The sequence below is a fragment of the Lolium perenne genome, chromosome 6 (assembly GCF_019359855.2).
Source record: "Lolium perenne isolate Kyuss_39 chromosome 6, Kyuss_2.0, whole genome shotgun sequence".
Lineage (NCBI taxonomy): Eukaryota > Viridiplantae > Streptophyta > Magnoliopsida > Poales > Poaceae > Lolium > Lolium perenne.
Genome location: NC_067249.2, coordinates 60,996,396 through 61,013,656, shown reverse-complemented (window position 1 = coordinate 61,013,656; position 17,261 = coordinate 60,996,396). Strand labels below are relative to the sequence as shown.

The window sequence follows — 17,261 nt, the reverse complement described above, 5'->3', positions numbered from 1 at the left end:
TCCTGCTATCGCCATGTTGTACAATGTTTCCCTTGGATCTCCTGGAGGTGGTTTAGATGCGAGGATAAAAGCATGTGTCGCCATATACCCAGCCTCTGGTGTCTTAGGGATGATGTTTCCTCTTGTGTCTATTGACATAAAGGACATGTCGAGGTTTTGGATAAGGTGCTCTCTTTCTGCTTCGGGTATGTGTTGTAACCTTGATCTCGCTCTGTTCCGAGCCTCCCTGTGGTTATCACCCGAAGTTCTAGATTGTCGACTCAGATCTGCTCTTCTCCTGCTGGATGCAGAAGCTGCCTCCTTTCTTCTGTTTAACTCAGCTGTCTGTTTTTCCAATTCCCTTGCCGCTCGTGCGAGCCTATATTGATATGCTTGTAATTCCTCTGGCGTGGCTGTAGTAGCCATTGGTTCTGAGCCGTCCATAGCTCTCGCGGTTCTATCCCACGCTGCTTGCGGGAGTTGAACTTTGTGTCGCGGCTGTGGCCCGACGTATTTATTGCCTAAGCCTCGTCGCAGATCACAGGGATCGACGTATGGATTTCCCAGATCGTCGAAAGCCTCAGATGTTTCCTCTTGGTCATTGCTTGGCTCTCCAATGACATAAATCTGATGATATTTTGTGTTCAGATCTATGTTGGGTTTGGTGACACCATCATTGAGATTGGTGAAGACCTTGCCCACTGTAGTAGATTTATCGATGAAGTCGTAACTGTCGACACTGCTTGAGCCATCGCTTATATATGAGTCCGCAGATAACTCAAACGACATGTCGCTGAAGATCTTGGCGAGTTTCTCTCTTGCCCTGGTGCTGACGTAGCGTGTCGACGAAGTTTCTTCTTCTCCTGATTTGGTTGACGATGTATAGCTTGAAAAATCGGAATCGACCGCCGACGATCCCGACGAAATCGGAATTTCGACACGATACGATCCTTCCTTCTCGACGCGAAAACGAAACCTTCCGAACGTCATCTCCATAGGCTCCGCCAGATACGCATATGCATCCAAACGGGAGGGTGGGTGAGGAACAAAATCGACAGGACCAGCAGCGATCTGTTTACCTCGATCCATTGCGTTGCTTGCGGTTGATGATGTCGAAGATCTTGAACGTGCCATCGAGATCAGATCCTTACGCCTCTAGTCCCCACGGTCGGCGCCAATTGACAAGGTATTAACTTGTCAATGCCTATGGATTGTAGGCTAGGGTTTAGTTGGAAGTAGAGGGCAAGTAGATCTCGAAGGTTTCAGCCGAAAAGTACTCGACGATTATGAAAACTAGGGTTTGTAAACAATGATTCGATGATCTCTGCGTCCCTCGACTCCACCTTATATAGGAGGCGGAGCCGAGGGATTCGTGCTGTACAAGTTACAAAGTCCGGGAAGGTTTCTAACTCATCCCGCAAGATTACAAATAAGACTTTCTATTACAACTCTAGCTTTCCTTAATACTATCTTGGGCTTCCGAATCTTCTTATTCTTCGGGTAGTGGGCCTTCAGTAACCCCGGGTACTATCTTCGGCAGGCCCATTTGGGATGCCTATGTCACCAAGTTCCTCGATTAGTGGTGCCGGGGTGCACAACTCAAGCGGTTATGATGCTAGCAGATGCTGCCGATAAGGCACACCCATCGGCTTTTGGGATGCCATTGCCGGCGGACGAGTTTTCATGGACTTTCCAGCCCTCTAGGCTCTACGCTGCTCTAGCTATCCTAGCAAAATTGTTGATTCCAAACATAAAAGATGTGCCATGGTGGATCGTTCTGGTGTTTCTGCCATGGTGGATCGTTCTAGGAGTAAATTACATGGAACTACCATAATTGGGACAAATTTGACGGATCAGTATCGGTTTTGCTATTTTTTAGTCAGTAAAGCAGGCAGCAACAAATTGAGCAAAACCTTAGTTAACAGTGTTTAACCTTCACAGCCCCACCCTCAGTGATGACGTGGCTGTCCATCAGTGATGACGTGGCTTAACGGCCGTTACCGTAGCCCATTTCTTTTAAAGGAAGGTCTCATATGGCCCACATGTCAATCCCACTTTTTTATTCCCTATTCTTCTCATTCATCTATCTATCTCTTCCGGAACCGGCTTCCTCCCACCTACCACCGGTGATCGGCCATGCTCGTCTCTCCGCCGGAAGAAAATCTTACAAACCTTGGTGTACACTCCGTTCGTTAGACCTACTCGTGAGGCTGACATCTTGCAACGCAAATCTGAAAGCTAACATGTCACTTCTCCCCCAATTCCCAGATAGAATTAGCGCTATCTGTTGATCTTGTCTCAGAGATGATACTGATTTGAAAAAATTAGTAAAACCGGTACTAACCCGTTGAATTCGCCTAAATTGTGGTAGTTTGTTGTAATTTACTCATTGTTCAGGCGTTGGTGCTGCTGTGGCGTTGGACATCGAGACGTTGGCGACTGGTTTCCAAACCTGTCTCTTCAAGCATTATGTGCGCAAGATCAATGCTGCACCTCATGTTTTAGCTTTATAATTCTCAGGCTTCGCTTTGTAATATATCTTTATATAAAAAATGCTGTTCCGGACTGCATCCCGGAAGTGCTCTGTAATGATGTAGACTATGTCAAAGTTCTCTAAAAAAAAAGCCCCAAATGCTGTGGGGTCACGTCATCTAAGTCCGAAAAATTTTGTACTGGAACACAAAAGATCAACAAGTACAATGGGACATCCGAATGGGCAATTGGGCATTCATGTGCAAGCTAGATCAAATACAAATTCAGGGTCTCAGGGGAGAAATATAATGCATGGTGGTATTAATATAAATTTGTATTGATCACTTGAACTTCTTTTCAGAACATCACCAGAGTTCCACTAGATGAGAGCAGACGGTCATCATACATTTAGGGAGTATCCGCCTTTCCAGGCTTCTTCAAGTATGTTTTCTCATTATGGATATGTGAATCCATATCTTGTCCTTAGCGTATAACGTACCCACATCGTTCAGTTCAAAATTTGTGAATAGTACAAACAGATGTTGCAAGTTATTCACAGCTCTCAAGACACCCACAACACTCTACAACCTACAAACAAAATCGGCATTCCCATCAGGTATGGGAATTGTGGTACTTGGTTTGGCTCGGTCTTCCCCTTTCTTTTCTCTGTGTCGCATGCAAAACACAAGACGTTATTGTGTCGGCACCCCAATCTGCCGCAGAGCAGACTTAATGACATCTGTAGTGCAACCCTCGACTTCAATGATATTTGAGCTGTCCAGTGCCACAACATCCTGTAGGGGGTATCTCCTGACCGTGTGGATTCTGTTTGCCGCAATATTGAAGTCGCCCTTCAGGATTATGGTCCTGTGGAGACCCCCTAGCAGTTCTTCGTAATCTGAGTCACCACTTTCACCAACAAGGACTACAATATTCGGCAACTCTATTCCCCAGCGTATAAACAAGTACCTAGTTAAACAAGAAGTTTATCATCAGGACTAACAGTGTACTTTAGTTTACAGGCATGTTCAGGTGGCCATGTATTTATGGAGACAATATACAAACAAGTTTAAAAGATATAATCCGCATTTGCATTGCAAAGACCTACCATTTAGCGTTCTCCTAATATGAATACATGTTTGTCATATTAAGGATAAAAAAGCAATGCTATGCAGTCTAAAAGCTGGACGGCTTGTGTGGTGGCAAGGTAAACTGATAAATGAAGACAACAATCAGCTAAGAGAAGAACAAACCTTATTGCCTGAGAGCGAGACGCATGAATAGGAGTTACAGACAGCCTGGTAGCACTGTGGTTGTAAAGCGCATTACAACGGAGTGACTGGATTCTCATCAACTTCCTCAACTCCTTTAGGGGAGGTAGCTAGATAAGGGAGAAAGAATACCACATTAGAAATTGTGAAGGGAACTACCACAAACTGTTAAGCGCAAATAGGACGCAGCTTCCACAGAGTAAGAGATTTGGGGCAATGGAAGGCTTACATGATTTGGATTGACCACTTCAAATGCAAGACAATAGGTAGAAGAATGTTCAGAATCTTCAAATATCATTTGCCTTTCAATTCTTCCCTTTCTTTCTACCACTGAAGTAGCCCATTTCACTAGATACTTTCTTAGACCTTCTCCTCCCCAACGATACTCAATATGTGATTGGTGATTTTGATCTATTACATGTGTAACCTTTGAACTGCTTGGCGTATTACCAGAATATGAAGGATAATAAATGCTACTCCCACTATTGCAGATGAATGCGTCAAAGCCAGCAGGATGCATGCCTACAGATACTAGCAGTGAGCAAATCTCTGATAATGTAAGTGAAGTTGACAGCACGAAACCAGTTGAAGCCGGCGTGTTCTGTGTATGTGCAGCCTCAATAGCATTTCTGATTATCCGTACTAGATCTTCCTTGTTAACAGAGTCTACAGAAATAATAATTATATGCTTCCTTCCTGATATAGGTGCATTGCTCCTTTCCTCTTTGCTACCTATAGCAGGAGATCTTGCACCAAGAGTCAATATCCTTGACAAGTGATTCTTGCAATGTTCAGGCCATGAAAATTGGTGGATATTTTTTAGCCCATTTTCTCTGCATCTTGACCAGAGTTGCTTCTCAGAAAGAAGTTTATACAGTGCATCTGCAATGGCATTCTGATCATGTGGATCGACAAGGAGACCATTGTTGAGCACCTACATTGAAATCAACCAAAGAGCAGACACGATGATGCCCTCTTGAAATGAGTTTTTACATTAATAGCATGGCATAAGTTGTAAGGCACACATACCTGATTAATTTCAACAGGAGCTCCATTTTTTGTAGCAATAACAGGCAAACCATTCATAGCAGCCTGCTCATGGATATAAAATACCAGTTGTAATTAGGAAATTGAAAAGATAATTGCTGCAAATGGAAAATCAGAGTCTCAAATTCTACCTCTATCAAGGTAACACCAAATTGTTCAAAATAAGCCACATTTACAAAAGCACCCTGAAGAAGAAGAATAAATTATCAGCATCCATGTAAGCAGGACAAGAACAGTTAGGACCAATGAACTATAATATAGTATACCAAAAACAAATAAAACGCTTTCCCCTTATAAAATCAAGAATCAAATCTTCGTCTTATTTGAACATTTTACATTTATTTATATCTATGGATCTTCATTAAAGGGGGAAAAGAAGATAAATGAGTAAAATATTTATGTATATCTGTGGATGTTCATGACAGGGGTGAAAAGAAGATAATAAATGAGTAAAATATAAGTACGTCAACAAAAGGAGTCAAACCAAGGGAACATAAAAGAAACATGAGGAAGCTAGCACAGAGATAATTTATTCTTGTCACCTCATGAAAAACATACCTTTGTTCTTGTGGCCAAACGATAAATGTCAGGGACTTCAGAGTGTTTATGGTGCTTGGGGTATGCCACTTGACCATACAAATCGTATTCATCAATTAGTGTGAGCACTGATGTCAAGACAGAAGCACTCGTGTTATGCATCTTTGAAATAGCCTCACGGTTACCCATGATTAGTGTCTGCAATCCAAAATCAAAAGTTTAGACAACAAAAAGATAGCATCATTCCAGATACTACATATAAGAAAATAAATCACACAAAAGCACGATGGCCAAGCCTACTTACAAGATTCGCAAGCTCTCTTAGTGGGCGACATTCACCAAATGCTTTTACAAGTGATGTGATATTCTTTTCCGGATATGGACGGGCAACAGCCAGAATCATAGGCTTCCTAGGATTCGTAAAGAAGCGCATTATCTGCCATCAGTTGTACATGCAAGGATTATCAGTGCTTAAACTTATAAATATAGGCTTAACAGGGACAAGCAGGCAATTTTCATTAAACTAAATAAGCTATAAACTAGCAAGTGAATTCTTGTATGTAGAAATCTGAAGAAAATGCAGTGACCTGCGACCAGATAGGTGGATCCTCTGATGCTGGGCCATGGTTTTCTTCTTCACCGTCCATATCAAAATCATGAACGACATGGCCAAACTCAACACCAGGAGGAATTATCTGCAGTGCCAGGAATTGGAAAGTAATGGATGTCAAGGAAGTGTAATAGGTGATATGTGCAAACTACAGCCAGCAATATCTGCTTAAACTACAACATAATCTTGCCATAATTGGAAGCTACTACATCATGGGGTAAAGTGTGTATACTCACAACCATACGAGGCATATAACGGCCATAGCAGTTAGCACCACGCTTGACTCTTGCTCGAAGCTTCCTTGCAAGTATGACCTCAAAACCATCATATAAGTTCCACTGCTCTTCAATCTCTTGCCTAGTACTAGCAATAACAATTTCAGATGCATCAAGAGATAATTCCTCCGCCTCAATTCGGCGCATTATTTTGTATGTCATATTTATCTGCTCCCTTGATTGTCGCCCTTGTTTGAGAAGCCCTTCCAATTTATCTTTCCCGAGAAAATGTCCCGTGAATGCCATAGGCAGGTTAAGTGCTCCTGATAACAGGGCAGCAGCTACTCCAGCACTGGCATAATGCCCATGAATCACAGCTGGCCATACTGGATGCCCACAGCCAATTTCTTCACCAATGGTTTTTGACATCCGCAAAATATGGCTGAGTGCACCATCAACAAAATCTTGAATGAAAGGCCACATATGTTCTTTAGCTAAGTACTTGTCTTTTGGACCAAATGGTATCCGAATGATGTATCCACCACTGTTCACTCCCCTTTCATGCTTGGAATTTTTAAAGGTTGTCGAAACCAGCATTTCTTCCGGTTCACCATAACTACGATCGAAATTTGGTGCTACAATTTGTCTTGTGAGCAAATCAACCCGGTAAACGCCAGGAGATGAACTCAGTGCTTTAGCAAACTCAACCACATATTTGACCTAAAATGGTATATGAAATCAATGTTATGCGCCTTCTTACTCTTTGATTGATGGGAAATCTCAGAAGATAAATAAGAAAAGGGAAACATAGATCACTTAATGAAAATGGGATGAGGTTATATATGATGAGAAGGTTAATGCAAGTCTGAATGCTACCAAGAACCTACTTAAACACAACAGGAAAAGAAGGGAAACATCGAGGACCTTATCTACAACTGTAAAACAAGCAACAGATGTTATATAGAACCTATTTAAACACAAAGAACAAGAACGAATCCAAGGCCCAAAAGCAACTCTCCTTAAGATGCACACTAAAGTAAAATTTGAATTGTAAAATGCTAAGAACCTGTGTTATATCGATGTTTCATACTATGTTAAATTTGAGATGCCAGATATTAGAAGACAATGCAGTATACTGGATTGTTTTGTGCAATCATGCAAGCCAATCAATCCAATCATACTTATACTTATTGCTCCCTCCATCCCACGAAGGTTGTCTGAGATTTGTTAAAATTTGGATGTATATATACACAGAGTACTTAAGTGAACCAACATTACCTGGCCACCAGTATCTGAATCTCGGCCTAGCTCCATATTCTCACCACGGACAAGACCATGTAAGCTGCAGTGCAAAGCATTGATGATTAACAAGCAGTACAATCCAACACAAATCTTAGACACGTATGCCACTTCATTTGAAAACTGGCAAGCAATCATCCCACCAATTCTGAGTCCAAAGGATGGATTACAGAATTGTTAAGCTAGATTCATTCTGCCACAGGGTCTGTAGTGTTCTTAAAAGGCTTTTCCAACATGTGGATATGGTGCATTGATAAAGCATTAGTTCTTGCAAGCCTAACTCTAGAGTGAACTGCGTACAACAGTATTCTATAGAGGCAAATTTATAGATTAAAAGCCTGTAGAGTTGCAGAAAAGTCATTGATGGTATGGAGTTTTTAAACCAGAATCATTTGCAGAAACAAAAAAAATTTTTAATCCACTCTATCCTGAAAATGATGACGTGCAAAGTGTACAAAGCACCAAGTGCCAGAAATAGGAAGTGTCATCCCTGGAGACCAGATTAAGCATACCACACAACGTCAGGTTTGTGAATACCTGAAGTGGAGGAGACAGGAATGCAATGCACAGGCAGTACACCTCACCACCTTGATTTAAAGGTAACGTACAGAGGGTATCAAATATCAAAGAAAGATTTCCCTTTGTTTCTTTTCGTGTGATGGTGTTTGGGGACAGGAGTGGTGGCATTTGTGCCATCATAGTTCACCGAATGTCATAATGAAGAGGTATTGCTGTATAGGAATTTCTTTCAGATTATTGTTTTGCTACACGGTGAAAGACTACTTGGTGTGGGTTGTTTTGAAAGTATGAAATAAGAATGTTCTTTCTACTAACTTGTTGACGATCTTCTATCTGGCATATGTCTTACAGTATTAAGAGATTAAAATGTTACCTGCCCCTGCTGTTATGATGAACAACCAGAGAAATAACATTATTTCAAAATATCTAAGTACCTGATCAATACTATGTATAGCTTGTCAACTGAACTGGTCTTAGGTGAGCTCCCTGTGGTGCTGTCACCATATGCAACAGATGGATCACCAGCATCTTCTCCCTTTTCGCCATCAAAGAGATCTTCAGACATATCGGCCGTAGCATCAGTTCGTGTTTTCTCAGTTTCTGGATGCCGTTTCAACAAACGACAGGCTTCTTCTTTCTCTAACTGCATATGAAAACATGTACACGATAAACAGAGGCACGCTACATATATGGAGAATAGATACAGTCCAACATTGGTCTTTTAACAAAAAAAAATAGTGTTTTTTGATATAGAAACGCAATGAGGATGTAGTACAACTAAAAAGCACATTGAGTAGTTATTATTCGAAAAGTAGAAAAAATATGGAACTGAACTGAACTGGGAAACCAGCGGTATACTAAAACATTATGTGCAAAACTACCTACAGATGTGGGGGAAATATCATGGTATTTTATGTCATGGGAATAAACTAACACAAGAGCTTTAGGAATAAACAAAATAGATGTTGAAAAGGGATGTGCAGCATGTTGGCCTGTTGGGTCAACTAGTGTCTATTTGGCAACTCCCTCTGTTAACAGTAAGTCAGTAACTATGAAAATTGTGCAAGCCATTTCCGCATGTGCATGAATCTTATCAATCGACACCATACACAAACTAACTATGAGGCACGGGGCTATGGGCGACATTAAAAAACTAAGGACAATCAAATCATAGTGTAGCATCATAGCTGTAGAAAGGAATATGCTACAGAATATCTTAAAACAGCTCAAGCTTCAATCAGAAAACGTAGCAATCCTACCCACCATTTTTTTGCATGCTACCCACATTTCTAAGCAACTCCAACTGAATATCTTTGCAATTTCATCCAGAATGGCAACAACTCTAAACGCTGTAAAAGAAGGGCAAGTATCTCCTCTGAACAGATCTGACACCTTCTCAATATCACCTGCTACGCCACATCTTTTCATCATTTAGCTCCCCCTGAGCAAAACTAGACCGATCTAACTCGCTGTGGCTAGAGCTTCCATTCTTTGTGCAGAATCGTGGCAAGCAACCCAACCCCATAAAACCTCACAGAGAAAGCTACAAAACAAACAGGGGAGCAAACGGAGAGAGAGCAAACCTCCTTCTTCTTCCTGGCGAGGTTCCAGATCCTCCATGTCATGTTCTCCAGCCGCGTGTTCCTCTCCTGGGGACTCCGCATCGCGTTCGCCTGCGGACAGATCGACCAAGAAATCGTAAGCAGAAGGGGAGAAATCAAAAAAAGTGGGGCGAGGGATTTGGCGTTGGCGTCCAGCACGTACGCGGAGCCATGTCTTGTAGAGGTCGGTCTCGTCGTAGCCGGTGATGACCTCCTCGACGAAGTAGCGGGCCGGGGAGAAGTGGCCGCGCTCGCGGAGGAGCAGGGAGGGGCGGTCGCCGCCGATGGACGACTTGCCGGCGTCGAGGATGGCGTCGAGGTAGCTGTTGATCCAGTTGTCGTTGCCCACCATCGTCGCCGCCGCCGCCGCCGCCGCTCGACGGCGAGATCGGGGGATGGGAAGAGTGGAGGTGAAGCCAAAAGGAAGGAGGGATGGAGGGGGGAAGTGAGGAGAAATGGCCAAGCAAAGGAAAGCGTAGGATTTGCTTATTACTACCCAAAAAAAAATTAAGAGAAAGAAATAAAAGCTGCCTTGTAATAATGGAGCCAGACAGTCTGGTACATTTGGACTTTTGAAGCGGTGTACAGTAGTATAATGGCAGTATGAGATGCTACTTTTAAAATTTTGATTGATTCTGCATAGTTTCCTGAGTTAGAATATTGCATGGACATCAAACCTTCTTTGATCTATTTTTCTTAGAGTCAGTTTATCTGATAAACCAATACTAACTTTTATGGGAAATTCCACCTTTTATGCACTAAGTTCAATTTTTCTCCTAGAATATTTAAACCTGTCTTAAAAAATTAACTTATGAAATCATCATATTTTCAGTTTTGACTAATTTAAAGGTGGTTTTAGCATATGGGAAGCCCTGATGTATAAGTTACGTATATGTTGCCTCACCTAATGCTACTCGAGGTTGCTTTCCAACCACTTGCATCAGCCTCCTTGATATAATTAGCATTGTGTTTTCACATTCCATGACAACGACCAAGTATCATCGCTATCCCATCTCCATGAGCCATGAGGTCCAAGGAAATCCTACCCGCTTTAGCATTTACTCCAAATCATAAATACTTAGGTGGATTTTCTTTGATATTGTCTTGGTCGACAACTCATCATTGGCATTATCAACTATCGGTGGAAATCCATGAGTGCCCCCCCCCCCCCCCCGGCCGCCACACACACAAACACACAATTGATTTCGTAGTTTTGTATTAGTTACCACCTCTTTGTTCATGTCTCCAACGTTATGGCAAACACATTATTCACCTATGTCAAGCTAAAGGGGGGTTGTCAGTGTAGTGTCATGGACATATAGTAGAGAGCTAAGGGACAGTAAACAAAACAAAAAAAACTACAGGTAGACCATACTTTTTATCGAAGGAACATGCATGTCATCGGTTATTACATGTAGAAACGAACGACATATGGACGTCATGTGATTTTTAAGGCGTTAAAGCACCTCAAAGCATTTTAAGGCATTTTAGCCATGCTCTGACGCGAGGTGAATGTCTAAAGAGTGCTAAATTCCAAGGCGTTCAGACGTTGTATCGCCTAATCGCCGCCTTAGAAACACCCCATGATGTCATGTTAGGCAAGAAATGTTTTTAAATAATAAAGTGTAAAAATAGATATCTTTTGTAAGTTTAAAATTTGTTCACACGGTTCTATAGTTATGATACGAAGAGTGGACTTCATGGATAGTAAGTATAAGATGGAAATATAGGATCGCGAAGGGGGTAAGTGATGTATTTAAGTCAAGACCTTGAGTCTAGAAAAAACAACAACATATATATTTCATTGGGAGGGAAGATCAACACATGGGATGACAAAAGTCGACAAGTACATCGCTAGTCTTTTTTCGCGGGCATTGTATTGTGCATCCACCGATGATCTGATTTCACTACAATAACATGGTAAACTTGAGAGCTTAACTATATTTATGTTAATATAATGGCCAAGGCCACTTAGAAAATACTTGTTTCAAATATTGACGATACTTCGGTTAACATTTCATAAACAATGAAGTACACACTTGACTTATACTAAGAAATATGTAGCTATTATTTAAACTTCACTGAAAAATAACATGAAAGCCAAAACAATAACATCGTCGTGGCACATACATTCGTTCTTGGAGTGCATAAAAGTTTAACAACTACGACAAACAATATCACAGAGCATGGTGGTTGTAGCCTACATCCAACATATTTGGGTCAACGGTTATCTTCAGCATAGGGCATGGCACAACAACATTTTAAGCAATGCAAAATATTAGTACCTTGATGGAAACATATATGAGTTTTTCACATTATAATTTTCTGCGATATAGAGCTTTACTAAGTATGCTAATGTTATTTTTTCACAAATACTTTGAAGGAACTGATTAATACAAAACAGAGTCATAAAGGCCAAACAAGACAATGCATAGTTCATTTTTTCTAACAAGCTAAAGTGTTAGCTACGTCCGATAACCTCTCTCTCTCTTCCAAACCATGTGGTTCACTAGAACCCCATGTAGAAATTATGTAGCAACATTCACTTGCAAGAAGGTGATGTGCTCTACTTGCCAATTAACTGCTGCCATTAGTATAGGTCGAACAATAATTAATTAGTCACTTTTTAAGGGTCATTGTATGAGGAACCATTACTCGCACATGTGGAGGTCTCTCATATATTCAAGAAGTTGTGCTTCTTCTACACAAGATGCAATTGACAAGAACTTGTTCGAAGAGAGAAGAGCATGCCCGCTTCGTCCCCCGTCAGTGATCCCCACATTTGTAATATCATGGATGCACAATAGTTTGCATTTCTACCCAATTTGGTCTGACGGCCATTTGTGCACTCTATCGCTCCACCTACAATAAAATCGGGGGGTTGTGTATGCATATTATTGATGATCTAAAATGCATACATGAAACTTTGTAGTTTATTGCCACATATTCCTTCATATTTGCATTTCATATAAGGTTATATCAATGTTTTATATTGTTTTTGGGGATTTCCTAATGATCTCCATTATTTTGGTTATAACTTTGCATAATAGGAATCTCTTGTTTTTGTGTATTTTTTAACTTTTATGGACCTATACGCAATCAAATGGACCTAAGATTTTTCAAGAATCGGTATCTTACGAAAACTGATGATATGAAGCTTTAAATCGCATAGACGGAGCACGAAGGCCAAAAAGCCTACAGGTGGTGCGGCCCCCACCCCAGGCCGCGCCACCCGTAGGATTGGGTGCCTCGAATGTCCTCAGCTTTCCATCAAGAGCCCCAAATGATGGTCTTGACCTAAAAAACCCTATACAAAGAACCTCCGCCGCGTATTGGAGAGGAGGCGGAGCATAGATCAGAAACACCAAAATAGTTAGTATCGGCAAAGATTGGAGGGGGCCTCTGTTGGAGCCTCCGCCAGAGAGATCTCCTACCCTTTTAAGATCTACCTCAACACCACCATGATGACAAGGAAGTAGTCCACCTCTGGACTACGGGTTTGTGGCAGTAGCTTATTCTCTCGCTCTCTCTCTCTCTCTCTCTCTCTCTCTCTCTCTCTCTCTCTCTCTTGTTCTATCATTGTATTAGCACCATATGATATGAGCTTCCCAACATAATTATGGTCATCTATATAACCCTTTTGCGGTGGATCTCTTTTCTACGAGTTGATATTTGAGATTGGAATCCGCTCTTGTGTGAGATGTATAAGTAGATGCATATTATGTACTCCTTCTTAATTACTTTGTTTTGATCGAACTTTTATGAGAGAAGATTTGTGGGGAACATGTGTGACGAGGTTGTACCCTCCGCAATGTCCAAAGTTATGGACCTAGGTTTAGGGGAAGGCGACGATTAGAGATTCCGGGAGCGATAGTAGGTACGATGTACCCAGGTTCACCTCCCCTCCATGGAGGATCGCTACATCCTGCTAGAAAACTAGTATATATGATAGATGTGTTTACAGGGTGCCGCCGTTGGTGGAGTTGTGTCTAGACTAGTATTGCGTCTATGCTATGCGATGATCTAAGGGGCGCCCCTGCCCGGCCTTATATATGTGACCATGCTAAGAATATGCAAAAATCATAGAAGGGAAGGGAGAGGAAGCAAGCTCAAGAAGATCAACAATGGTGGTAAAAAACGTGTCTAAGAACCCTAAGAACAATGGAAAAGAAACCCCTTTTATAGTCCCTAAAAAATGTAACCGTTTGGGCCAAAATCGAGCCTGAACCTGGCAGAACCAGAATTTTCGGTATCCAACCCGGCATGCCGGGCCAGGTTTCGGGCTGCCTGGCAGCAGCACTCAGCATGCCGCCACACGCCAAAAACGCGATAACTTTTGCATCCGGACTCCGATTTCGATGACCTTGGGCTCGTTGGAATCACGACAACGAGCTCTAAAACATTATGCACAAAAACATCATAGTCCAACCATTGAGTAAGAAAAATAATATAAAAGATTTGGCATATCTATAAAACATCAAACCGGTAAAACCTTCAAACATGAAAACACGATAGAAGATGCATGCGGATTCCGTTTTCGATGAACTTGGGCTTGTTGAAAAGCTAGCTACAAGTTCAAGAACCTCACATAGAGAAACACCAAGAAGAAACAATATTTATGGAATGCAAAGCATGCAAAGGGTTGAGGTCCTAAGACGATGTGATCAAGTTACCCAACCGAAAGCCCCTCTTCATGGTGCGGCTATCTATCCTATAACTCGGTCTCCCAACAACCACCTTGAGACCGGTAAAAGGAAAACCTAGCAAGGCCATACCTTTATCTTGCGCATCCCGCTTGATCTTGATGATAACTCTTCAAGCTCCACTCAAACCGGAATGCCTCACTTCATCATTGTTGCTTCGTGAAGAATCACACATGCTCCCCCATACACCATGATGGGATAGCTCCATTGAAGCACATCTTCACATGTCCATTATCACCAAATGGACGGCAAGCTTCAAGCATATGATCCACTTGAGATGCTCAACTTGAACTTGCCCAACTCAAGCTTGATGATGATCACCACTTGATGTTATCCTCTCATGGGCTATATGAGATCTCACTTTTGATGCATGCCCATGGAATAGATACCTAACCCACATAGACAACACAAAGGCACATATATGATGGGTTAGTTCATGAAGTATAATTGACAAGGCTTACCATACCACATGACTTCACGTGGCACATTCTTCATGCTCCATGTGTTGACCAAACTTGAATCTATTCTTCACTCTTTGTATTGGTCAACCTTGTATCTTCTCATGCTCTATCATATTATCTTGAGGTGTATAAAGAACTCTTCATTTGTTTGCATGTTCTAAATCTTAGTCAATCCTAGCTCAACTCATGAGTCTATCATGACACCGACTTAGAGCCATATCTTGAATTCTTTACTTGGAATCAAGCACTCGAGATCTTGATCATTCATTGCTTAACACATAAGCTAGAGCATGGCTAATATTGAGTTCCACATAAGAACTCCATCTTTATTTCTTCTTCTTGATCATATCACATATATGTCTTTAAATCGATGATCTTGATGCCAATACTCAAGGTATATCTCTTATCTTCATGGCATCCATACTTGAAACCAACACATGGACTACAAGTATTACCTATGGAATATTCCTTCATATAAACTCAATGAAAACATTAGTCCATAGGGGTTGTCATTAATTACCAAAACCACACATAGGGACAATGTACCCTTATACTGATCAACATTGGAGAGATGCATGGTTGACCAAGATTTAGATCATGCAATCAAATATATAATTATTTATGTACCTTGAGATATTGTGATAGAGATTCAAAAGATACAAGGTTGACCAAGAGAAAGAAGGAAGATTGGATTCAAGTTGATCAACACATGAAACATAAAAGAATGTACTAGATGGGATCATGTGATCTTATGGTATGGTAAGATTTGTCAATTATGTCTTGTGAACTAACTCATTGTGTATTTCTATTTGTGTTGTATATATGGGTTAAGCATCTTTTCATGGGCTTGCATCAAAAGTAAGATATAATATAGTCCATGAGAGGATGTCATCAAGTCTTGCTCGTCATCAAGGTTGAGAAGGGCAAGTTCAAGATAAACATCTCGAGGAATCATATGCTTGAATCTTGTCGTTCATTTGTTGATAATGTACATGTGAAAAAAGCTCCTTAATGAAGCTATCACATAGTGAGATATGAGGGAGAAAGTTATGAGTCTTCACAAAGCAACATTAATCAAGTGATTCGGCTTGAATAAAGCATGCTTGAAGAATTGTCATCAAAGTCATGTGGGATGCGCAAGACCAAGGTATGACCTTGCTAGGTTTTACTTTTATCGGTTTCAAGGTGTTTGTTAGGAGACAAGGTTATTGATAGGTATCACACTATCAAAATGGGCTTTCAGTTGAGTAACTTGATCACATCGTCTTAGGAAGATCAATCCTTTGCATGCTTTGAATCTCCTTATTATTTTAGCTTCTTGGTTTTTTTATATGTGTGAGGTTCTTGAGTTCTTTTCTAGCTTTTCAGCAAGCCTAAGTTCATAAAAAAAATCAAAACTTGTATGCATTTTCTCTTACGTTTTTGAGTCTAGAGGTTTTACCGCTTCTTTCTTTTGGGAGGTTTTCCACATCCCACATTTGGTAGTTAATATATTGCTACTTATTGGTTTTTGTAGTCTATATTAGATAGATATTGTTCTTAGCTTTTCAAAATCCAAAGATTGCTAAAATCTGAGCCTGAAGGCAAAAGATATCACCTTTTTTCGTAAGCTCAATTTCTATCGATGGTGGATCCGGTCCAACCGAGTCGATGTCAAGATTTCCGGTCGTAACCTGGCCTGGCACCGACACTTACCAAAATGGTTTTGTTATGGGTCAAGACAACCAAGTTTTGGCTCCAAATGGTCATATTTGATTTTCCTATAAAATGGGCATCTTTCTTCCCCAACGTCAAGGGTTCTAGATCACATTTTTTTATCAATATTGTTGACCCTCTTGAGCTTGATTCCTCTCTCATCCCTCCTATGATTCTCGCATCTTTTCGTGGGCTATGAAAGAGGAGATCTAGATCTACAATCCTCACCAATCAATTTCTCCTCTAAGTGAGGGGAATCCATTAGATCTAGGTCTTGAAGTCATTGGTTGACCTTCACCATTGTTCTTCCTCTCTAGTTACTCCCCAGAATTTGTTACTTTGGTGGGATTTAAGAGAGAATAATTTGAGCACCTTTGGTGCTCTTAATTTGCATCCTTGCATAGTGTTTAGATCTTCATTACGATTGGCTCGAGTGAAAGACCGTGAGTTGTTAATCCTGGAGGGTGACCTCCTGTTTGGCATGGCAGTTGGTGATTCGGTGACCTCTTCATGGAAGATTCTGAAGAGGTTCGGGTTTTCTCTCAGTGGGATTTGTGAAGTGGTTGTGGAGCTTGCTATCTCTGGAGTGGAGGAAAAGCTAGCCACAATGAAAGGGCCCATATCTTTGTGAGGGGATTGGAGAAGAAGGTGAGCCTTTATGGCGCTATGTAACTCATGAGTCTATTATGACACTGACTTAGAGCCATGTATCAAATTCTTCTCTTAGATTCAAACTCTCAAGGTCAGGATCACCTATGACTTAACACATAAGTTAGAGCATGGATTATTTGAGTTCCCCACAAGAACTCTATCTCATCTTGAACCTGAACTTAATTTTTTCTTTGTTCATTA

General features: G+C 41.1%; 1 protein-coding gene across 1 annotated transcript; it reads right to left on the bottom strand.

Moving 5' to 3' along the window:
- Positions 1-2,767: 2,767 nt before the first annotated feature.
- On the bottom strand, positions 2,768-10,018 carry LOC127308129 (probable sucrose-phosphate synthase 2). The gene is made up of 13 exons (XM_051338903.2): positions 9,714-10,018; positions 9,533-9,622; positions 8,384-8,592; positions 7,410-7,473; positions 6,153-6,851; positions 5,894-6,001; positions 5,611-5,742; positions 5,328-5,504; positions 4,901-4,954; positions 4,752-4,814; positions 3,952-4,656; positions 3,705-3,832; positions 2,768-3,420 (listed from the first exon to the last, which is right to left on the bottom strand). Exons 1-13 carry the CDS (start codon positions 9,900-9,902, stop codon positions 3,144-3,146), a joined length of 2,895 nt encoding a protein of 964 aa, XP_051194863.1. The 5' UTR covers positions 9,903-10,018; the 3' UTR covers positions 2,768-3,143.
- Positions 10,019-17,261: the final 7,243 nt, after the last annotated feature.

Bases quoted from the DNA above. Each gene is read 5' to 3' on its own strand.
- LOC127308129 (XM_051338903.2), bottom strand. From the start codon at position 9,902: ATGGTGGGCAACGACAACTGGATCAACAGCTACCTCGACGCCATCCTC. The intron at 7,474-8,383 runs GTACTTAGATAT...TTTGCACTGCAG, and splicing joins CTATACATAGTATTGATCAG to CTTACATGGTCTTGTCCGTG. The intron at 3,421-3,704 runs GTTTGTTCTTCT...TTGTTTAACTAG, and splicing joins TCTCGCTCTCAGGCAATAAG to GTACTTGTTTATACGCTGGG.